We start from the raw sequence: 25,731 nt of genomic DNA on the forward strand, positions 1-25,731 counted from the left end.
AATTGAGCTGCTGCATTTTTTGGTTGGGTTGTTTATTTATTTTGAGTAACTTCTACATTTCTAAAAGGGGAGGAATGTAATAGAGTGATCTATGTGTGTCTGTTGCCATCTCCTGGTGAATTTTGGCTATAGCGTACTGGGGTTACTTTTTGGTTGGCCAACGATTTACGTGGTGTTGCGCACCTGACGTCAAGTGTGTGAGTCTGTTCTGAAGTCTACAGTAAAGAGACGTACTTCATCACCTCGCCTGGTTATTGCCTCCAACTCAATGTGTTACAACAACATTGCTGTTTACGGCAGACGAACTGCTTTACGGTAGAATAAAACATGACTGCTGTTGTTGTGTGTTGTTACCGCGCTGGGAGGACGTTAATGAAACTGCCTAACAATAAACCCACATAAGAAACCAAGATATCGCCCTCCATCATTCTACAGTTATAACGTGTTTGGGCAGGCACGCTGTTTATATTGTGGGAAATCGGACGTGAATACAGGCTGTTGACACGTCACTCAGGTCCGCATGGAGCTGGAGGGGGCGTGGCTTCCAGCTCCGCCTGAATTTCGGGAGATTTTCGGGAGAAAATTTGTCCCGGGAGGTTTTCGAGAGAGGCGCTGAATTTCGGGAGTCTCCCGGAAAATCCGGGAGGGTTGGCAAGTATGCCATGTGATGGCAGATGAAACAAAAATGTAGCTGTTTGGCCACAATACCCAGTAATATGTTTGGAGGAGAAAAGGTGAGGCCTTTAATCCCAGGAACACCATCCCTACCGCCAAGCATGGTGATGATAGTACTATGCTCTGGGCCTGTTTTGCTGCCAATGGAACTGGTGCTTTACAGAGAGTAAATGGGACAATGAAAAAGGAGGAAAACCTCCAAATTCTTCAGGACAACCTTAAAATCATCAGCTCGGAGGTTGGGTCTTGGGCGCAGTTGGGTGTTCCAACAGGACAATGACCCCAAACACCACGTCAAACGTGGTAAAGGAATGGCTAAATCAGGCTAGAATGAAGGTTTTAGAATGGCCTTCCCAAGTCCTGACAATGCTGAAGAAACAAGTCCATGTCATAAAACCAACAAATTTAGCTGAACTGCATCAATTTTGTCAAGATGAGTGGTCAAGAATTCAAGCAGAAGCTTGTGGATGGCTACCAAAAGCGCCTTATTGCAGTGAAACTTGCCAAGGGACATGTAAGCAAATATTAACATTGCTGTATGTATACTTTTGACCACATTTTCAGTAGACCTATAATACATTCACAAAAGAACCAAACTTCATGAATGTTCTTTGTGACCAACAAGTATGTGCTCCAATCACTCTATCACAAAAAAGTTGTAGAAATGATTGGAAACTCAAGACAGCCATGACATTATGTTCTTTACAAGTGTATGTCAACTCTTGACCACGACTGTACATAGTCGGACTCAAGACAACACAAATGAGCTCTGGATTAGAGCGGGAATAAAAGGTCAAAGGAAAATACAACAAAAATAGGCAGCACTCCTGAAATAGTTTGAACTGTTTAGCACAGATGATTTTTTTTCCAATCTGGTTTGTCTTCCTGAAGGCTTGTCTTTAAGCATTAACTTTATTTTTGTACTGCATTACAGAGATTTAATTATGTGGATTTAACTATGGAGGATAGGCTGGGTAGTTTATTTGTTGTGTGCATTTCATCCCAACTGTTGCAGTTTTTTTCTACCTTCCAAATGGCACCAATGATAGCTGTGGGCGCTCTTTTCATTTTCCTCAGTTAACAAGCACTCTGTTTGTATACGATTATAGTTCCCTGCTTGTTTAATCTGCACTAATTTCCACATTTTCATGGCTGGATTTGTGTAAGAAAAAGTTTTGACTCATTTGTTGAGAAAATTCAATAAACTCACCTCTATTTTTCCTTTTTATTTGCAGCTCTGCCAGTCATGCAGGTGACAATAGAAATCACCAGACAGCAGGTGGAGAAAGTCTTCGGCCTCGATGAGTACTGGTGTCAATGTGTCGCTTGGAGCACCACCGGAACCCAGAAAAGCCAAAAAGCGTACATCAGGATTGCTTGTGAGTGCCCTTGAAATGAATTACCATGTTATTTTGCATGCAATATTTCACCTGAGAAAAGTCACTGTAAAGGTTGCAAAAAATGTAATGAAATATGCAGAGCATGGGAGCATCGAGTCTGCTGCGCAATCCATTATTTCTAATAATAAAAGAAAAAATTGTACATAACTAGAACAGGCAATTCCTGAAGGAATTGCGTGTGATTGCTCCTATGCTGAAGTTGAACTGAAATCCTGGAATTTTTTTTTAGAATTTTTGAAGTAGAGCACACAATTTCCAAACAGGCAGAATATTTTGAAGTTGGAACAGTTTGAATCAGATGCAAAATGTGGGAATTGGGGAACTTTGAAAAATGGCCCATTGATTTCAATGGGAATTTAATAAATTTAATAAAAAGACCAGCAAATACGATGAAGAATACCGTATTTTTCCGACAATAAATTGCAGTTTTTTTCATAGTTTGCGACTTGTGTGCAGTGTGCGACTTATACTCGGGAGCGACTTATAGGTGAAATTATTAACACATTACCGTACAATATCAAATAATATTATTTAGCTCATTCACGTAAGAGACTCGACGTACAAGATTCCATGGGATTTAGCGATTAGGAGTGACAGATTGTTTGGTAAACGTATAGCATGTTCTATATGTTATAGTTATTTGAATGACTCTTACCATAATATGTTACGTTAACATACCAGGCACGTTCTCAGTTGGTTGGACTTATGTGTGAAATTATTAACACATTACCGTAAAATATCAAATAATATTATTTAGCTCATTCACGTAAGAGACTAGACGTATAATATGTTACGTTAACATACCAGGCACGTTCTCAGTTGGTTATTTATGCCTCATATAACGTACACTTATTCAGCCTGTTGTTCACTATTCTTTATTTATTTTAAATTGCCTTTCAAATGTCTATTCTTGGTGTTGGGTTTTATCAAATAAATGTCCCCAAAAAATGCAACTTATACTCCAGTGCGACTTATATATGTTTTTTCCCTTCTTTATTATGCATTTTCGGCCGGTGCGACTTATACTCCGAAAAATACGGTAACTAAAGTTTGTGGGTATGTCGTTGCCAATTGGCTCCAAGTCCCCCTTGAGGAGCATACCGTATTATTTGTTCCCTAAAATATTGCATTGCCTGTATGAAAAGTTGAACTAAAATCCTGGAATTTTTTTTTAGAATTTTTGAAGTAGAGCACACAATTTCCAAACAGGCAGAATATTTTGAAGTTGGAACAGTTTGAATCGGATGCAAAATGTGGGAATTAGGGAACTTTGAAAAATGGCCCATTGATTTCAATTGGAATTTCCAAACAATTTGGGGATTTTTGAAAATGGTAAAAAACTTGAATGGCCCGAACGAGTTGAAATAGTTGGTGTTGGAATTGTTCAAATCGGTCAAGAAATGTTGTAGTAGTAACATGTTGAATTGAGAAATGGAATTACGGAATTCCTGGAGTTTCGGGAAAACTGGGAATTGTTCCAGTTCAAAAAAACGACTTTGTTTATTTGTCCTGATTAAGAGGAATGTTTTGGACGTGGGAACGGTTGAAATGTGTTGAAAAATGTGGGAGGAGTAGTCGCCGGTAAAAAGGGCGGAAATAGGGCTTTGGAAAAGCAGGAATTCTGGAAAATCCTGGAATTTTTTTGAACTTGGAATAAAGGAAAGTTTGAATTTCCAGAATGGTGGAATATGTTGAAGGTGGAATGGTTTGAATAGGTTGAAAAATGTGGAAATGGTGGAAGTTTAAAAAATGGCCAATTCATTCATGCCCCGGAAAACCTGGAGTTCTGGGAAATATGGGAATTTTTGCAATTTGTCAAGGGAAAGCCTGCAATTCCCGAATAGGCTGAACAGTTTGAAGTTGGAACAGTTTGAATCAGATGCAAAATGTGGGAATTGGGGAACTTTGAAAAATGGCCCATTGATTTCAATGGGAATTTCCAAACAATTTGGGGATTTCGGGAAAAGCAGGAATTTTTTGGAAAATGGTAAAAAACTTGAATGGCCCGAATGACTTGAAATAGTTGGTGTTGGAATTTTTCAAATCGGTCAAGAAATGTTGAAGAAGTAACATGTTGAATTGAGAAATGGAATTACAGAATTCCTGGAGTTTCGGGAAAACTGGGAATTGTTCCAGTTCAAAAAAACAACTTTGTTTATTTGTCCTGATTAAGAGGAATGTTTGGATGTGGGAACGGTTGAAATGCGTTAAAAAATGTGGGAGGAGTAGTAGCCGGTAAAAAGGGCGGAAATAGGGCTTTGGAAAAGCAGGAATTCTGGAAAATCCTGGAATTTTTTTGAACTTGGAAAAAAGGAAAGTTTGAATTTCCAGAATGGTGGAATATGTTGAAGGTGGAATGGTTTGAATAGGTTGAAAAATGTGGAAATGGTGGAAGTTTAAAAAATGGCCAATTCATTCATGCCCCGGAAAACCTGGAATTCTGGGAAATATGGGAATTTTTGCAATTTGTCAAGAGAAAGCCTGCAATTCCCGAATAGGCTGAACAGTTTGAAGTTGGAACAGTTTGAATCAGATGCAAAATGTGGGCATTGGGGAACTTTGAAAAATGGCCCATTGATTTCAATGGGAATTTCCAAACAATTTGGGGATTTCGGGAAAAGCAGGAATTTTTGGGAAAATGGTAAAAAAAACTTGAATGGCCCGAATGACTTGAAATAGTTGGTGTTGGAATTTTTCAAATCGATCAAGAAATGTTGAAGAAGTAACATGTTGAATTGAGAAATGGAATTACAGAATTCCTGGAGTTTCGGGAAAACTGGGAATTGTTCCAGTTCAAAAAACGACTTTGTTTTTTTGTCCTGATTAAGAGGAATGTTTGGACGTGGGAATGGTTGAAATGCGTTGAAAAATGTGGGAGGAGTAGTCGCTGGTAAAAAGGGCGGAAATAGGGCTTTGGAAAAGCAGGAATTCTGGAAAATCCTGGAATTTTTTTGAACTTGGAAAAAAGGGAAGTTTAAATTTCCAGAATGGTGGAATATGTTGAAGGTGGAATGGTTTGAATAGGTTGAAAAATGTGGAAATGGTGGAAGTTTGAAAAATGGCCAATTCATTCATGCCCCGGAAAAACTTGAATTCTGGGAAATCTGGGAATTTTTGGAATTTTTCAAGGGAAAGCTTGCAATTCCCGAATAGGCTAAACAGTTTGAAGTTGAAACGGTTTGAATCGGGTGAAAAATGTGGAAGGTGGAGCGCGCCAAAATCTGGAGAAGAATAATAATAAGTTGAAGTTGAATAATAAGAATAAATACATGAATGTTGGTGTAGAAAAACCATATTAAAATAAAGCCATACTATTTATTGTGTGAATGCTCCAAAGCATTCACACAATAAATAGGGATCCATTTAATCTTTAAGGTAAACTACCCTTGTTTGATACAACCGGAGCCACTGCTCAGGAACACAGTGTCTAATATGCCACAGAGTACTACAGCCACAGGCACAATATAGCTAAATCAACACTAAAGTCAGCTGGGATAGGCTCCAGCTCAGCTGTAGCCTGGAAGAGTAAATGGTATAGAATGGGTGTGTAGAAGGCTCCAGAATGACATCAGCTCTCCTTTTGAAAACTCATTACTGGGTGAGGTGTCGGGGGCGTGAGATTAATAATGTCTGTTTTCACACTTGGGGCGGTATGGCTCAGTTGGTAGAGTGGCCGTGCCAGCAACCTGAGGGTTCCAGGTTCGATCCCCGCTTCCGCCATCCAAGTCACTGCCGTTGTGTCCTTGGCCAAGACATCTTACCCACCTGCTCCCAGTGCCATCCACACTGGTTTAAATGTTACTTAGTTATTGGGTTTCACTATGTAAAAGCGCTTTGAGTCACTAGAGAAAAGCGCTATATAAATATACTTCTCTTCACTTCACACTTGAATGATACACAAGCCTCCAGCTAGGTGGCAGCAGTGCTTAAATCACTTAAAGGGGAACATTATCACCACAGACCTATGTAAGCGTCAATATATACCTTGATGTTGCAGAAAAAAGACCTTTTTTTTTTTAACCGATTTCCGAACTCTAAATGGGTGAATTTTGGCGAATTAAACGTTTTTCTATTATTCGCTCTCGAAGCGATGACGTCACAACGGGAAGCAATCCGCCATTTTCTCAAACACCGAGTCAAATCAGCTCTGTTATTTTCCGTTTTTTCGACTGTTTTCCGTACCTTGGAGACATCATGCCTCGTCGGTGTGTTGTCGGAGGGTGTAACAACACGAACAGGGACGGATTCAAGTTGCACCAGTGGCCCAAAGATGCGAAAGTGGCAAGAAATTGGACGTTTGTTCCGCACACTTTACCGACGAAAGCTATGCTACGACAGAGATGGCAAGAATGTGTGGATATCCTGCGACACTCAAAGCAGATGCATTTCCAACGATAAAGTCAAAGAAATCTGCCGCCAGACCCCCATTGAATCTGCCGGAGTGTGTGAGCAATTCAGGGACAAAGGACCTCGCTAGCACGGCAAGCAATGGCGGCAGTTTGTTCCCGCAGACGAGCGAGCTAAACCTCCTGGATGTCTTGGCGCACACCGTCCCTTATGCCACCGAAGATGATCAAGAGAAGAATATCGACCCTAGCTTCCCTGGCCTGCTGACATCAACTCCAAAACTGGACAGATCAGCTTTCAGGAAAAGAGAGCGGATGAGGGTATGTCTACAGAATATATTAATTGATGAAAATCGGGCTGTCTGCACTGTCAAAGTGCATGTTGTTGCCAAATGTATTTCATATGCTGTAAACCTAGTTCATAGTTGTTAGTTTCCTTTAATGCCAAACAAACACATACCAATCGTTGGTTAGAAGGCGATCGCCGAATTCGTCCTCGCTTTCTCCCGTGTCGCTGGCTGTCGTGTCGTTTTCGTCGGTTTCGCTTGCATACGGTTCAAACCGATATGGCTCAATAGCTTCAGTTTCTTCTTCAATTTCGTTTTCGCTACCTGCCTCCACACTACAACCATCCGTTTCAATACATGCGTAATCTGTTGAATCGCTTGAACCGCTGAAATCCGAGTCTGAATCCGAGCTAATGTCGCTATAGCTTGCTGTTCTTTCCGCCATGTTTGTTTGTGTTGGCTTCACTATGTGACGTCACAGGAAAATGGACGGGTGTATATAACGATGGTTAAAATCAGGCACTTTGAAGCTTTTTTTAGGGATATTGCGTGATGGGTAAAATTTTGAAAAAAACTTCGAAAAATAAAATAAGCCACTGGGAACTGATTTTTAATGGTTTTTACCCTTCTGAAATTGTGATAATGTTCCCCTTTAACAAGGCTGCCTGTTCAACTCAGTAGAAGAAGTGCACAGGAATAAAAAGACCAGCAAATACGATGAAGAATACCGTATTTTTCCGACTATAAATTGCAGTTTTTTTCAGGAGCGACTTATGTGTGAAATTATTAACACATTACCGTAAAATATCAAATAATATTATTTAGCTCATTCACGTAAGAGACTAGACGTATAAGATTTCATGGGATTTAGCGATTAGGAGTGACAGATTGTTTGGTAAACGTATAGCATGTTCTATATGTTATAGATATTTGAATGACTCTTACCATAATATGTTACGTTAACATACCAGGCACGTTCTCAGTTGGTTATTTATGCCTCATATAACGTACACTTATTCAACCTGTTGTTCACTATTCTTTATTTATTTTAAATTGCCTTTCAAATGTCTATTCTTGGTGTTGGGTTTTATCAAATAAATTTCCCCAAAAAATGCGACTTATACTCTAGTGCGACTTATATATGTTTTTCTCCTTCTTTATTATGCATTTTCGGCCGGTGCGATTTATACTCCGGAGCGACTTATACTCCGAAAAATACGGTATAATAAGTCTCTTTTTCTTTTTAATAACAGTTATTCTGAAGGTAACCAATAATAAATAAAATACTTCTTACCATTAATGAGACTTCTGGTGCTGTATGGTGTTGCTGATGGCTTTGTAGTCTGGTTGATGCGTGGTTATTTTTAACACTGTGATGACCAGCGGAATTATTCATTATTGATCGTGTTAAGCAATGTCAGCTAGGATTTATCTGAGAGCCAGATGCAGTCATCAAAAGAGCCACATCTGGCTCTAGACCCATAGGTTCCCTACCCCTGGTCTAGTCTCTTACGTGAATGAGCTAAATAATATGATTTGATATTTTATGGTAATGTGTTAATAATTTCACACTTAAGTCGCTCCTGAGTATAAGTCGCACCCCCGGCCAAACTATGAAAAAAACTGCGACTTATAGTCTGAAAAATACGGTATACGTGCAATAAATCCTCCGACATTAATCACGGTATGTTTGGTGAAGCTTTCAATTTTTTTGCGAACAATATTTCTAGAATTTTATCAGAACTTCCCAAAATTTGCAATGTAGCCAATCCCTCCGAAAAACACGGTACTCTAAAAATGTTGGTCTTACCTAAAAATGCACGCATTTAGTTGTATTCAGTGTTAAAGAATATTATACGGCTCTCACGGAAATACATTTGAAAATATTTGGCTTTTCATGGCTCTATAAGGTTCCCGACCCCTGGACTAGACGTATAAGATTTCATGGGATTTAGCGATTAGGAGTGACAGATTGTTTGGTAAACGTATAGCATGTTCTATATGTTATAGTTATTTGAATGACTCTTACCATAATATGTTACGTTAACATACCAGGCACGTTCTCAGTTGGTTATTTATGCCTCATATATCACGGTGGAAGAGGGGTTAGTGCATCTGCCTCACAATACGAAGGTCCTGCAGTCTTGGGTTCAATCCCGGGCTCGGGATCTTTCTGTGTGGAGTTTGCATGTCCTCCCCGTGACTGCGTGGGTTCCCTCCGGGTACTCCGGCTTCCTCCCACTTCCAAAGACATGCACCTGGGGATAAGTTGATTGGCAACACTAAATTGGCCCTAGTGTGTGGATGTGAGTGTGAATGTTGTCTGTCTATCTGTGTTGGCCCTGCGATGAGGTGGCGACTTGTCCAGGGTGTACCCCGCCTTCCGCCCGATTGTAGCTGAGATAGGCTCCAGCGCCCCCCGCGACCCCAAAGGGAATAAGCGGTAGAAAATCATCAATCAATCAATCAATCTTTATTTATATAGCGCTAAATCACAAGTGTCTCAAAGGGCTGCACAAGCCACAACGACATCCTCGGTACAAAGCCCACATACGGGCAAGGAAAAACTCACCCCAGTGGGACGTCGATGTGAATGACTATGAGAAACCTTGGAGAGGACCGCATATGTGGGTAACCCCCCCCCTCTAGGGGAGACCGAAAGCAATGGATGTCGAGTGGGTCTGACATAATATTGTGAGAGTCCAGTCCATAGTGGATCCAACATAATAGTAAGAGTCCAGTCCATAGTGGGGCCAGCAGGACACCATCCCGAGCGGAGACGGGTCAGCAGCGTAGAGATGTTCCCAGCCGATGCACAGGCGAGCGGTCCACCCCGGGTCCCGACTCTGGACAGCCAGCACTTCATCCATGGCCACCGGACCTGTGCCCCCCCCTCCCCTCAAGGAAAAGGGGAGCAGAGGAGAAAAGAAAAGAAACGGCAGATCAACTGGTCTAACAGGGGGGCTATTTAAAGGCTAGAGTATACAAATGAGTTTTAAGATGGGACTTAAATGCTTCTACTGAGGTAGCATCTCTAATTGTTACCGGGAGGGCATTCCATAGTACTGGAGCCCGAATAGAAAACGCTCTATAGCCCGCAGACTTTTTTTGGGCTCTGGGAATCACTAATAAGTGGATGGATGGATGGATAACGTACACTTATTCAGCCTGTTGTTCACTATTCTTTATTTATTTTAAATTGCCTTTCAAATGTCTATTCTTGGTGTTGGCTTTTATCAAATAAATTTCCCCAAAAAATGCAACTTATACTCCAGTGCGACTTATATATGTTTTTTTTTCCTTCTTTATTATGCATTTTCGGCCGGTGCGACTTATACTCCGAAAAATACGGTAACTAAAGTTTGTGGGTATGTCGTTGCCAATTGGCTCCAAGTCCCCCTTGAGGAGCATACCGTATTATTTGTTCCCTAAAATATTGCATTGCCTGTATGAAAAGTGTGTTTTGTGTTAATGAGCGACACATATATATTTACATATATCACACTTTTTCCTCCCTCCCCCCCAAGATGACAACATCGCCAGCACCTCATCAACACCCATGCACTCTTTTTAAAATTGTCCTTCAACTCCAGCCGTGCGTCTAACTGGCACCGAATAAGCCCATAATAATCATCATTATTATATGCGGGGAGTCTCTGGGTCCCTCGGGCGGGGCGTCTCGCCTTTCTGCCCGTGTGGGGTGTGGTCTCTCGCTGGCTTGGGGTCTGGCTGTCCCCTGCTTTTCTCGTGCCCTGTCCTCTGCCGGGTGCGTCTGTCTGCGGCCTGCTGCTGGCCCTTGTGGGCGGTACGGTGGGTCGGGCTCTGGGGTTCCTGTCGCTGGCCGGCTTGGCTGCGTGGGGGCAGTGGTCCCTGGTTCCCTGGGCACCACGCCTCCTGTTTGTGGGTTGGGCTCTCGGGGGTGATGGGGCCGTGCTCTGGCTCCCACGCACTCTGGGAGTCGAATGTATTGTACATGCAAATTCACATATGCTCACATACGTACATAGGTACCTACGCTCCCACATACATACACAAATACAGTACATATTTACCTACCTAATGTTCGTACATCCACACGCACATTCAATATACAAACATACACATACACATACTGTACATATACATTCACTCTACAAACACATATACACATTCTGTACATATACATTCATTGTACAAACACATATACACATTCTGTACATATACAAGTACATATGCATACTTACACTCATGCACATAATCACGTTTCATCAAACATATATTAACGTTGTTGCCCTAGGGTAAACTGGGTGTAACACATGGCACACTGACAAAGCTTAACCTATTGTGACTATAACAATCTACAAGGTTAATGTAGGTTGCTTCTCTTTCTCCCCCTCCATTTTTCTGCATTCTTTCGTATCTCAAGTTATCATTACGTATATGTATTGTTGCATTTAAACAACTGTATTGTTGATAATAAAGGTAAATTATTGGTATTGTTCATTATCAATAGCGCTATTTCTATTGGTATTTGTATTGATCCATTTGTAGTGTAATAATGCTCATTGTCACTTCTGTATTATTTTTAATTTTTCGCTAACTGTTTATTTGCTATTACTTTTACCATCATATTTGTACATGTCATATTTGCTGATGTTGCTCTATTGTTGTTGTTGTTGTTGTTTTTGTCTCTCTGTCTAATCCCCCTCTTGTCCCCACAATTTCCCCCTCTGTCTTCTTTTTTTTTCTCTTTCTATCCCCTCCTGCTCCGGCCCGGCTGCACTAAATGATAATATAAATACATTTAATAAAGTCAAATACAAATAAGGCAACAAGAGAAGTATCCTACACTTCTCTTTTGTAAAGTAAATCTGAACAGCCGACATGGGCATCTACATCAACTATATGATTTGCCTGAGAAGCTGGACAGGACAAAAATTTTAAAAAAAATAAATAAATAAAAAAATAATAATAATAAAAATTAAAAATAAAAGAAAATCATCATTATTATGTTGTTATTGACCGTTATCCTTTAATGGCTTTCATCACCAAATCCTCTTCTGCAATGAGACATGCTTAAAAAAAAATTAAAAAAAAATTGGCATACTAAATTTAGGTATTCATGAGCATATTTTTTTCCCACTATATAGACTATATGAACGATGATCCAGATGAAAGTCGTTGCCGTAAAAACAGATCTGAAATTTATTGCAATGTAGCGAGCATAAATCTGTCTGGGGAACACAAGCGCGTCTCTTGGTGCAGCCTCAAAAGCTTTATTTGAAGAAGCCCTTTTTTCCATTTGAGTATTTTAAAGCATTCTGCTTATTAATTCCAGCATAAATATGCCAGACAGCACTTCTGTCCCCAACCAACCAGACCTTTGCAGGAAACATGCCTTTTATGAGGACGAGGAACGACTCAGATGATCTCACATCTACTGTATCGGCTCCATTTCATTTGCAAAAACACTCCGTCTTAATGCTCCTCGGAGAACGTGCTCTCCCATTAGTTAAAAGGAATTCACCGGCAGCTCCCGGCTGCACCCTATGCCCCGCTTGCGACACGGCAACACATCGATTCACTCAGAGTGCAAACCCGGGGCGAACGCATCAAATTAGTGCCAACCTGCTTGCTCTCAGTGGCCTGTGTGGCTCATCAGACGCGGGCAGTCTTGCGCTTATTTCCACCTGAGATGATCCGGCGATGCCAGCTTGGTGTGTGTAACTCACACACTGCAAAAAGTCAGTGTTCAAAAACAAGGGGGAAAAAAATACAAAAATGAGGGGTATTTTACTTGAACTTGAAAATTATCTGCCAATAGAACAAGAAAATTTGGCTTGTCAAGACTTTCCAAAACAAGTAAAATTAGCTAACCTCAAATAACCCAAAATACCTTAAAATAAATATATTCTCACTAATAACAAGTGCACTTTTCTTGGTAGAAAAAAAAATAGACCTTTTTGCTCAATATGTTGAAAAATGTTCTTAAATGAAGTAAATGCTAGTGCCATTATCTTGACTTAATGATATGCGCTCGGCATTACATTTCTTGAAACCAGCAAACTTATACTAAAAACGAGTTTATTTTTCTTAATGGAAGGCATCAAGGCAACCGCTATGGCGTCACATTAGTGCCAAAAATCCGAGCGCATAAAAACTGTTATCGCGCGCTGATTCTCCACTTCGTGCGCGCGCGCGACGCCTTTCTGCGCGCTCTCTGTGTACTCCTGGCATCTCTCCTCGCGCTGTCATGTTTCTTTTTGGCACTTTTTTGGGCGGGTATGATTAGACGGCCCCTCCTTTCTGATTGGCTGTGAGCATTTTTCATATGACCAATCATTGGGCGGCATGGCGTAGTGGGTAGAGCAACCGTGCCAGAAACCTGAGGGTTGCAGGTTCGCTCCCCGCCTCTTACGATCCAAAAATCGCTGCCGTTGTGTCCTTGGGCGGGACACTTCACCCTTTGCCCCCGGTGCCACTCACACCGGTGAATTGAATGATGAATGATAGGTGGTGGTCGGAGGGGCCGTTGGCGCAAATTGCAGCCACGCTTCCGTCAGTCTACCCCAGGGCAGCTGTGGCTATGAAAGTAGCTTACCACCACCAGGTGTGAATGATTGATGGGTTCTACATGTAAAGCGACTTTGGGTACTTAGAAAAGCGCTATATAAATCTCAGTTATTATTATTATTCTCCAGTGTAGCAACGTTGTAGCCATCTTACCTCGGACATCTAGCCTCAATCATTACATTGATGTCAATGGTACATGTACTAATTAAATGACCATAACTTGCTCGATTTTCGACCAATTTACAAACGGTTTGCCTAGTTACAAATCTTATTACATGTAGATATGACATAGGATGCTGTACCTGTTGAAATTACCTCTTTCGCTTTAAAAAAAAAAAAGACTTAATTGTGCAACATAGTTGTGTAGGGTCAGTGTTAGTCAGTTCTCTGATTATTTTAAACTGTTTCAAAATACATTATTAAAAGCTATTTTTAACATTTTAAAATGTATGTTATTGCTGGTGGACCAGTTCTGGCTGAAAGATGTGATTATGGTGTTTGTTGTCTTATTATTTATTTGGGTCACATTTTGTATTACCCTGTATTGTGTTTATGTGGTATGAAATAACCTTCATCAGCGCGCGACATTTTTTTATCCACTTGTTCCTCCGTAAATCTTGATACATATTGACGATGACCCGCCCTGCTATACTTCTGATTGGCTCTGAGCATTTTTCAGTATTTTTCGCCTGACCAATCAGAAAGAAGGGGCCGTCTAAGCATACCCGCCCCCAAAGTACCAAAAAGAAACATGACAGCGCGAGGAGAGATGCCAGGAGTACACAGAGAGCGCGCAGAAAGGCACCGCGCGCGCGCAAAAAGACACCACGCGCGCGCAAAAGGGTGTCGCTCGCGCGCACGAAGTGGAGAATCAGCGCGCGATAAGAGTTTTTATGCACTCGGATTTTTGGCACTAATGTGACGCCATAAACCGCTTGTTACTCTCGGGGCGGTATAGCTCGGTTGGTAGAGTGGCCGTGCCATCAACCTGAGGGTTGCAGGTTCGATCCCCACTTCCGCCATCCTAGTCACTGCTGTTGTGTCCTTGGGCAAGACACTTTACCCACCTGCTCCCAGTGCCACCCACACTGGTTTAAATGTAACTTAGATATTGGGTTTTCACTATGTAAAGCGCTTTGAGTCACTAGAGAAAAGTTAATAATAATTCACTTTACTTCACTCGGGGTCTACTAGCCGCTCAGGCAAATCATATGGTCCAAAAATGCATTTTTCCATCAATAACATGACATCATCGCGCCAAGTGTGTGCTCTTTCAGTCATTAGTGCGCAAGAAATATATATATATATATTAGGGCTGCAACTAACAAATAATTTGATAATCGATTAATCTGTCGATTATTACTTCGATTAATAATCGGACAAAAGAGACAAACTGCGAAACCCCGCGATTGGCTGGCTACCAGCCTCAGGAGTACCCCGCTTCTTACCCGAGGTCATCTGTGATAGCTTCTAGTGTAGCCCCGTGACCATAGTAAGAATAAACGGTCGTTAATGATCCGAAGTGGGCCCGTCCGAAAGGGCTAAAAAAAAGTGTGTGAATGGGTGAATGTAGAAATAGTGTCCAAGCGCTTTGAGTTCCTTAAAAAAGGCAGAAAGCGCTATACAAGTATAACCCATTTACCATAACCAATTTATAAACTACATTTCTATCCTTTCCAGTATTTTATTGAAAAAAAACAGCATACTGGCACCATACTTATTTTGATTATTGTTTCTCAGCTGTTTGTAAATGTTGCGGTTTATAAATAAAGGTTTATAAAAAATAAATAAAAAGTAGCCTCTGCGCATGCGCATAGCATAGATCCAACGAATCGATGACTAAATTAATCGATTTTTATAATCGATTTGAATCGATTTAATCGATTAGTTGTTGCAGCCCTAATATATATATATATATATATATATGTATCCATCCATTTTCTACCGCTTATTCCCTTCGGGGTCGCGGGGGGCGCTGGAGCCTATCTCAGCTACAATCGGGTGGAAGGCGGGGTACACCCCGGACAAGTCGCCATCTCATCGCAGGGCCAACACAGATAGACAGACAACATTCACATATATATATTTGTGCATGAACTATTTCTATTCAAAATTGTTTGAAATGTCACATGTTAAATGTTTAAATATTAACTGTCAGTTAACTGTACTGTGCCAACTGTACTACTATATAAGGATGTGTTTTCTATTGTTTCATTGAAAATAAAACAGCAAAGTCCATTTGGCTGTCATCTGTTTTAATTACTGTATGAGACACAATTGTGTCAAAGTCATGATTTTTTTATTTCATGCGTGAAATAAGACATTTTTACTTTGGAAAAAGCAGTTTTATACTTGTGAGTGTTGATGACATGGCTTTGCAACAGTTTCAAGCATGTTTTTACTCAATATAGGTCATCAAATCTCAGCAACAAGCAGTAATATCTTACTGAGATCATTTAGGACCAAAACCCTTAAAGCAAGCACAAACCCTGTTTCCATATGAGTTGGGAAATTGTGTTACATGTAAATATAAACGGAATACAATGATTTGCAAATCCTTTTCAACCCATATTCAGTTGAATATGCTACAAAGACAACATATTTGATGTTCAAACTCATAAACTTTATTTTTTATTTTTTTGCAAATAATAATTAACTTGGAATTTCATGGCTGCAACACGTGCCAAAGTAGTTGGGAATGTAACACCACTGTGTTACATGGCCTTTCCTTTTAACAACACTCAGTAAACGTTTGGGAACTGAGGAGACACATTTTTTAAGCTTTTCAGGTGGAATTCTTTCCCATTCTTGCTTGATGTACAGCTTAAGTTGTTCAACAGTCCGGGGGTCTCCGTTGTGGTATTTTAGGCTTCATAATGCGCCACACATTTTCAATGGGAGACAAGTCTGGACTACAGGTAGGCCAGTCTAGTACCCGCACTCTTTTACTATGAAGCCACGTTGATGTAACACGTGGCTTGGCATTGTCTTGCTGAAATAAGCAGGGGCGTCCAGGGTAACGTTGTTTGGATGGCAACATATGTTGCTCCAAAACCTGTATGTACCTTTCAGCATTAATGGTGCCTTCACAGATGTGTAAGTTACCCATGTCTTGGGCACTAATACACCCCCATACCATCACAGATGCTGGCTTTTCAACTTTGCGCCTATAACAATCCAGATGATTCTTTTCCTCTTTGGTCCGGAGGACATGATGTCCATAGTTTCCAAAAACAATTTGAAATGTGGACTCGTCAGACCACAGAACACTTTTCCACTTTGTATCAGTCCATCTTAGATGAGCTCAGGCCTAGCGAAGCCGACGGCGTTTCTGGGTGTTGTTGATAAACGGTTTTCGCCTTGCATAGGAGAGTTTTAACTTGCACTTACAGATGTAGCGACCAACTGTAGTTACTGACAGTGGGTTTCTGAAGTGTTCCTGAGCCCATGTGGTGATATCCTTTACACACTGATGTCGCTTGTTGATGCAGTACAGCCTGAGGGATCGAAGGTCACGGGCTTAGCTGCTTACGTGCAGTGATTTCTCCAGATTCTCTGAACCCTTTGATGATATTACGGACCGTAGATGGTGAAATCCCTAAATTTCTTGCAATAGCTGGTTGAGAAAGGTTTTTCTTAAACTGTTCAACAATTTGCTCGCGCGTTTGTTGACAAAGTGGTGACCTTCGCCCCATCCTTGTTTGTGAATGACTGAGCATTTCATGGAATCTACTTTTATACCCAATCATGGCCCCCAAATGTTCCCAATTAGCCTGTTCACCTGTGGGATGTTCCAAATAAGTGTTTGATGAGCATTCCTCAACTTTATCAGTATTTATTGCCACCTTTCCCAACTTCTTTGTCACATGTTGCTGGCATCAAATTCTAAAGTTAATGATTATTTGCCAAAAAAAAAAAATGTTTATCAGTTTGAACATCAAATATGTTGTCTTTGTAGCATATTCAACTGAATATGGGTTGAAAAGGATTTGCAAATCTAACACAATTTCCCAACTCATATGGAAACGGGGTTTGTAAAACACTCTAACATAAAATCTGCTTAGTGAGAAGAATTATCTTATCAGACAGAAAATAAGCAAATATCACCCTTATTTGAGATATTTAATCTTACTTAGATTTCAGTTTTTGCAGTGCAAGCCTGACTTATGGACAAATATACAGCGAGAGTGAAGGTATTCAATGAGACGAAATGTGAAGCCTCACGCAGTCAGCCGAGCTTGCAGAGACGCTCTTGTCCAGGTGCCTCGGGGCTTTGTTTTCGTGTGGCTGCTCCAAGCCCTCTTACAGATGGAAGCTGCAGGCGGGCGCAGGAAATGGGGGAGGCAGGGTAGGAGGGATTGGGAGAAGTGAGCGGTAATGCAATTGCTTTTGCTTGATGCCGGCCCCCTCTGGCAGCAGACAAGCTCCAGCCTGGAAATAAGCAGCGTTGTCGGTGCCACCCAACAACCCCTGCGTGGCGAGCCTTTTAAGAGATTTCATTCACGCAGTTACAAATAGCCCTAATTGGTTGCCTTTCTTTGTGTTCCCTCCTCAGACCTGAGGAAGAACTTTGAAGAGGAGCCCCAGGCTAAAGAAGTGGCATTGGATCAGGAGGTGCTACTGCGATGCCACCCCCCTGAGGGAGTGCCACCAGCCGAGGTGAGAATGTATGAAAGATATTTATAGGGCCCCATCTAGCATCCATTTACCCTTTCTTCGTGTGGAGGACAAAGGGCATATAGAGGCTCAGGGATCATCTTCCTGGCATCTCTCACCTGGGGAGCAGACAGCCTTTATGGATAAATTACACCCCTAATTATCCCCTTTTATTGATTTATTATCGCTCCCACATCTCCAAGATGCCATATATCACAGCGCTCATCGTATCGCCCAGGATAAGCTGGGAGGCTTCGCTTCACGTTTGGCATCTCTAAAGGCCCATCTATAATTAATGGCTCTATTTGACTTGCTCGCTCTCTCTTTTATTTCATCTCTTTGTCATCTCGCCATGCTCGCCATCTCTCAAACACTCCAAGTTGCGTGTGTCCTGGTTCGAGGGACCATACGGGGACCAGTGTCTTTGCAGTCTTGTCCAAATTCCGTACAGAACATTTTAATGAACAATCAATTTATCAGTTAGTTGTCATTTTTGGGCGAGCAGGCGTTGTCGAGTCAAGCTGGTGGCCTAAATATTTAGAGGCCATTTCACCATTTGCTTGATAACATGATTTCCAAAATACCGTATTTTTCGGACCATAGGGCGCACCGCCGATGAATGGTCTATTTTCGATCTTTTTTCATATACAGTTGTGCTCATAAGTTTACATACCCTGGGAGAATTTATGATTTCTTGGCCATTCTTCAGAGAATATGAATGATAACACAAAAACCTTTCTTCCACTCGTGCTTAATGGTTGTGTGAAGCTATTTATTGGCAAACAACTGTGTTTACTCTTTTTAAATCAAAATGACAAAAGAAAGTACCCAAATGACCCTGATCAAAAGTTTACATAACCCACTGACTTTGATCTGATAACTTGCACAAAAGTTGACACAAACAGGTTTGAATGGCTAATCGAGGTTCCAATCATCACCTTTGACATGTTTGTTTGTAATTAATGTGTGTGTATAAAAGGTCAGTGAGTTTCTGGGCTTCTGACAGACCATTGCATCTTTCATCAAGTGCTGCACAGATGTTTCTGGATTCTGAGTCATGGGGAAGGCAAAAGAATTGTCAAAGGATCTGCGAGAAAAGGTAATTGAACTGCATAAAACAGGAAAGGGGTATAAAAAGATATCCAAGGAATTGAGAATGCCAATCAGCAGTGTTCAAACGCTGATTAAGAAGTGGAAAATGAGGGATTCAGGTAATAATAATAATAATAATAACTGGGATTTGTATAGCGCTTTTCTAAGTACCCAAAGTCGCTTTACATGTAGAACCCATCATTCATTCACACCTGGTGGTGGTAAGCTACTTTCATAGCCACAGCTGCCCTGGGGTAGACTGACGGAAGCATGGCTGCAATTTGCGCCAACGGCCCCTCCGACCACCACCTATCATTCATCATTCAATTCACCGGTGTGAGTGGTACCGGGGGCAAAGGGTGAAGTGTCCCGCCCAAGGACACAACGGCAGCGATTTTTGGATGGTAAGAGGCGGGGAGCGAACCTGCAACCCTCAGGTTTCTGGCACAGTTGCTCTACCCACTATGCCATGCCGCCCCAGCAAAGATTTCAGCCACAACTGCCAAGAAAATTGTTCGAGATGCAAAGAAAAATCCACAAATAACTTCAGCTGAAATACAGGACTCTCTGAAAATTTGCGGTGTGGCTGTTTGAAGATGCACAATAAGGAGGCACTTGAAGAAAAATGGGCTGCATGGTCGAGTCGCCAAAAAGTTCAATTTTGGTCTCATCACTCCAAATTACTTTGTTCCAGAAGTTTTGAGGCTTGTCTCTGTGCTGTTTGGCGTAATGGAAGCGGGATACTTTGTAACATTTGCGCAGAAATGGCTTTCTTCTGGCGACTCGACAATGCAGCCCATTTTTCTTCAAGTGCCTCCTTATTGTGCATCTTCAAACAGCCACACCACAATTTTTCAGAGAGTCCTGTATTTCAGCTGAAGTTATTTGTGGATTTTTCTTTGCATCTCGATCAATTTTCCTGGCAGTTGTCGCTGAAATATTTGCTGGTCTACCTGAATCCCTTAGTGTTTGAACACTGCTGATTGGCATTCTCAATTCCTTGGATATCTTTTTATACCCCTTTACTGTTTTATGCAGTTCAATTACCTTTTCTCGCAGATCCTTTGACAATTATTTTGCCTTCCCCATGAATCAGAATCACAACTTGTGTGGGACTGGTAAAAGGCAGAGGTTATTTATACTGCAATGAGAAAAACAAGGATTACCTGTTAATGTGTTTTTTAACATACATTGTAAACGTGTGTTTCTAAATAAATGTGGCCTATAGTCCAGTATGACATCCAGTATGTATGTTAGTGGTGTGACAATTGATCGATATATCGACAGATCGATTTATATTCCTAAATCTCAAGTATATCGATCTGTGCTCAACAAGTTGGCCTTCTAGAAGATATAAATCTATCCAACGCCTATTTCAAAGGCAATATATCGATTTTATCGATACCAGAAAAAAGAAAACATTGGATTTAAAGGGGAACATTATCACAAATTCAGAATGGTTAAAACCATTAAAAATCAGTTCCCAGTGGCTTATTATATTTTTCGAAGTTTTTTTCAAAATTTTACCCATCACGCAATATCCCTAAAAAAAGCTTCAAAGTGCCTGATTTTAACCATCGTTATAAACACCCGTCCATTTTCCTGTGACGTCACATAGTGAAGCCAACACAAACAAACATGGCGGAAAGAACAGCAAGCTATTGCGACATTAGCTCAGATTCAGACTCGGATTTCAGCGGCTTAAGCGATTCAACAGATTACGCATGTATTGAAACGGATGGTTGTAGTGTGGAGGCAGGTAGCGAAAACGAAATTGAAGAAGAAACTGAAGCTATTGAGCCATATCGGTTTGAACCGTATGCAAGCGAAACCGACGAAAACGACACGACAGCCAGCGACACGGGAGAAAGCGAGGACGAATTCGGCGATCGCTTTCTAACCAACGATTGGTATGTGTTTGTTTGGCATTAAAGGAAAATAACAACTATGAACTAGGTTTACAGCATATGAAATACATTTGGCAACAACATGCACTTTGAGAGTGCATACAGCCCAATTTTCATCAATTAATATATTCTGTAGACATACCCTCATCCGCGCTCTTTTCCTGAAAGCTGATCCGTCCAGTTTTGGAGTTGATGTCAGCAGGCCAGGGAAGCTAGGGTCGATAGCTCGCTCGTCTGCAGGAACAAACTGCCGCCATTGCTTGCCGTGCTACCGAGGTCCTTTTGTCCCTGAATTGCTCACACACTCCGGCAGATTCAATGGGGGTCTGGCGGCAGATTTCTTTGACTTTATCGTTGGAAATGCATCTGCTTTGAGTGTCGCAGGATATCCACACATTCTTGCCATCTCTGTCGTAGCATAGCTTTCGTCGGTAAAGTGTGCGGAACAAACGTCCAATTTCTTGCCACTTTCGCATCTTTGGGCCACTGGTGCAACTTGAATCCGTCCCTGTTCGTGTTGTTACACCCTCCGACAACACACCGACGAGGCATGATGTCTCCAAGGTACGGAAAACAGTCGAAAAAATGGAAAATAACAGAGCTGATTTGACTCGGTGTTTGAGAAAATGGCGGATTGCTTCCTGATGTGACGTCATCGCTCCGAGAGCGAATATTAGAAAGGCGTTTAATTCGCCAAAATTCACCCATTTAGAGTTCGGAAATCGGTTAAAAAAATATATGGTCTTTTTTCTGCAACATCAAGGTATATATTGACGCTTACATAGGTCTGGTGATAATGTTCCCCTTTAAGAACATCAGCCTTTTTATATGAAGTTTAGCACTCTTAATAAGGACGTTAAACGTTAAGTCTGCCTGGCTATCTGTGGCGTCATCAAAACTAAAAAGGCGCATACCCACGGTGGTGGCGAAAAGTCATAACAAATGCCAACACCACAAGATAAAATCATTAATCACAACACAAAAGCATTCAGCTTAAACATGATTGCAAAAGACATCCATCCATTTTCTACCGCTTATTCCCTTCGGGGTTGCGGGGGGCGCTGGAGCCTATCTCAGCTACAATCGGGCGGAAGGCAGGGTACACCCTGGACAAGTCGCCACCTCATCGCAGGGCCAACACAGATAGACAGACAACATTCACACTCACATTCACACACTAGGGCCAATTTAGTGTTGCCAATCAACTTATCCCCAGGTGCATGTCTTTGGAGGTGGGAGGAAGCCGGAGTACCCGGAGGGAACCCACGCAGTCACGGGGAGAACATGCAAACTCCACACAGAAAGCTCCCGAGCCTGGGATTGAACCCAAGACTACTCAGGACCTTCGTATTGTGAGGCAGACGCACTAACCCCTCTTCCACCGTGCTGCCCTGCAAAAGACACAACAAATAAAAATGACACAACACAATAATATAAAGCAACAAGGGTAGTGACAGCGGAGCAAGTTCACCGACACACCAAAGTGAGACAGAAGGGTAAAAAAAAGTGTAATAAACATATAACTGTATACCGTATTTTTCGGAGTACCGTATTTTTCGGACTATAAGTCGCAGTTTTTCACTTATGTGTGAAATTATTAACACATTACCTTAAAATATCAAATAATATTATTTAGCTCAATCACGTAAGAGACTAGACGTATAAGATTTCATGGGATTTAGCGATTAGGAGTGACAGATTGTTTGGTAAACGTATAGCATGTTCTATATGTTATAGTTATTTGAATGACTCTTACCATAATATGTTACGTTAACATACCAGGCACGTTCTCAGTTGGTTATTTATGCCTCATATAACGTACACTTATTCAGCCTGTTGTTCACTATTCTTTATTTATTTTAAATTGCCTTTCAAATGTCTATTCTTGGTGTTCGGTTTTATCAAATAAATTTCCCCCAAAAAATGCGACTTATACTCCAGTGCGACTTATATATGTTTTTTTTCCTTCTTTATTATGCATTTTCGGCGGGTGCGACTTATACTCTGGTGCGACTTATACTCCGAAAAATACGGTATAAGTTGCTCCGGAGTATAAGTCGCACCGGCCGAAAATGCATAATAAAGAAGGAAAAAAACATATATAAGTCGCATTTTTGGGGGAAATTTATTTGATAAAACCCAACACCAAGTATAGACATTTGAAAGGCAATTTTAAAATAAATAAAGAATAGTGACCTACTTACCGAAAAAAATACATATATATATATATATATATATATATATATATATATATATATATATATATATATATATGTGTGTATTTTTTTTTTACAAATACATGCCAACATATTCACAGTTTAAAAAAAAAAACATATATATATATATATATATATATATATATATATATATATATATATATATATATATATGTTTTTTTTTTTTTTTTTACAAATACATGCCGACATATTCATTATAAAGTGGCCCGAATATGAGTTTAAATAAATAATTTGGTGTTATATATATATATATATATATATATATATATATATATATATATATATATATATATATATATATATATATATATATATATATATATATATAAAATAGGCCTAACAACGCCAAATGGATAAGAGTCATTCAATTACCCACTGGCAGAAATGTATATCGGTGCCTATGTACCACACTACAAATTGGTCCAAAGGCTATTTCTTCACAATATATAGCATTTATAGTATAGCCATCTGTTTAAAGCTTTCCACTGCTATGGTGCAGTAACAAAAGCTAGATATGGTAATGAGTGCTTTTTAAAACTTTCACAAACGCACTCATTGCGTAAAGAACCATTACTGTCTATAGAAATACGTCTGTATAGACATCGGGCGCACTAATGACACAAACAGCATGGGTTAGGCCAGCCACTCACAAAGCTCAGGGACCGCAAGCAGCCAACTAGTCAATCACAGTTGGACAGCACAGGGACAGGTTGCGGAGAAATAGGAAGGAAAGTGCCAGCCCACAGCTCGGCAAGAAAGAGCATCTGAGCACAAGTCACCACAGGAGAAAATAAGGAGCGGGCAGACGAAAAAGAGAGCCCAATTATATGCATCACATGGGGCAATAATGCCAACAACAATGCAGCAGCAGCCTGAAGAAGGCAGAAGGTCAAGTGAGAGCTTGGAAACAGGGAAGGTAATCTTACAGTGTGCCAAAAAATGGCAATGAAATCAGTTTTGGCCTGTCCTAAAAGACAAACAAAATGTCACCGCGTTCTCCCACAGAACCTTCCAGCATTGTTACAAAACCAGAGTACTTCCATCAATCAGGTACATAAATATATTATTACCAAATTATTTTTTTTGACAGTGTCAAGTAGGGCTGGGCGATATATCGATATACTCGATATATCGCGGGTTTGTCTCTGTGCGATATAGAAAATGACTATATCGTGATATTCGAGTATCCGTTCTCACGCAGTTGCATTTAGCTGCGGGGGCATTAAACTCACTTTTTCCTGTCTCTCCTTCTCACAGAGACTTAAAACGAGCGCACCTTGTTACATACGTCACATACTGTCATGTGAGCAACGTCACACGCTCACGCGGAGCAGACAGGTAGCGACATGGTAACGTTAGCTGTGATGCTAACAGCCATACTTGCCAACCCTCCCGGATTTTCCGGGAGACTCCCGAAATTCAGCGCCTCTCCCGAAAACCTCCCGGGACAAATTTTCTCCCGAAAATCTCCCGAAATTCAGGCGGAGCTGGAAGCCACGCCCCCTCCAGCTCCATGCGGACCTGAGTGACGTGTCAACAGCCTGTATTCACGTCCGCTTTCCCACAATATAAACAGCGTGCCTGCCCAAACACGTTATAACTGTAGAATGATCGCGGGCGAGTTCTTGGTTTCTTATGTGGGTTTATTGTTAGGCAGTTTCATTAACGTCCTCCCAGCGCGGTAACAACACACAACAACAGCAGTCATGTTTTATTCTACCGTAAAGCAGTTAGTCTGCCGTAAACAGCAATGTTGTTGTAATATATTGTGTTGAAGGCAATAACCAGGCGAGGTGATGAAGTACGTCTCTTTACTGTAGACTTCAGAACAGACTCACACACTTGACGTCAGGTGCGCAACACCACGTAAATCGTTGGCCAACCAAAAAGTAACCCCAGTACGCTATAGCCAACATTCACCAGGAGATGGCAACAGACAAACATAGATCACTCTATTACATTCCTCCCCTTTTAGAAATGTAGAAGTTACTCAAAATAAATAAACAACCCAACCAAAAAATGCAGCATCTCAATTAAAAAACTGTACTTAAGCCACATTCTTTTTTCTTTTTTTTTAGTACTGAACTCTTAACCCTCATTTGTAAACAATAACATGATTATTATACAAACAGTATTTGTACAGCTTTAACACAGATTTGTATACTATCTTCAGAGATTCCGTTTTTTTGGTGGTACTCGAAACCTTTCTGGGTACCTGCGAAAGGGTGTTCAGCATGGTTAGAAAAATAGTGACAGAGAATAGAACAAGGATGGACAATTCAACCCTTAACTCAACAATGAGTAGATGAGTGTTATGTGTGTGTATATTTGTAAATAAATGAACACTGAAATTCAAGTATTTCTTTTATATATATTTATATATATATATATATATATATATATATATATATATATATATATATATATATATATATATATATATATAATAAAATAAATATATATATAGCTAGAATTCACTTAAAGTCAAGTGTTTATATATATATATATATATATATATATATATATATATATATATATATATGAAATACTTAACTTGGTGAATTCTAGCTGTAAATATA

At 40.6% G+C, this 25,731-nt stretch overlaps 1 protein-coding gene across 5 annotated transcripts in view; it reads left to right on the top strand.

Annotated features, from left to right (window-relative positions):
- unc5a (unc-5 netrin receptor A) overlaps nt 1-25,731 on the top strand; it is a 595,272-nt gene that overhangs the window by 364,753 nt on the left and 204,788 nt on the right. For all 5 annotated transcript variants that reach the window (XR_009811458.2, XM_061927514.2, XM_061927515.2 and 2 more), the window contains exons 3-4: nt 1,911-2,054; nt 17,816-17,919. Coding sequence is in view for 4 of the 5 variants with exons in the window: in XM_061927514.2 (XP_061783498.2) it covers nt 1,911-2,054; nt 17,816-17,919 (248 nt within the window). In the remaining variant the exon portion in view is untranslated. The remainder of the gene's footprint in view (nt 1-1,910; nt 2,055-17,815; nt 17,920-25,731) is intronic.

This window comes from Nerophis lumbriciformis, linkage group LG35, assembly GCF_033978685.3.
Source record: "Nerophis lumbriciformis linkage group LG35, RoL_Nlum_v2.1, whole genome shotgun sequence".
Lineage (NCBI taxonomy): Eukaryota > Metazoa > Chordata > Actinopteri > Syngnathiformes > Syngnathidae > Nerophis > Nerophis lumbriciformis.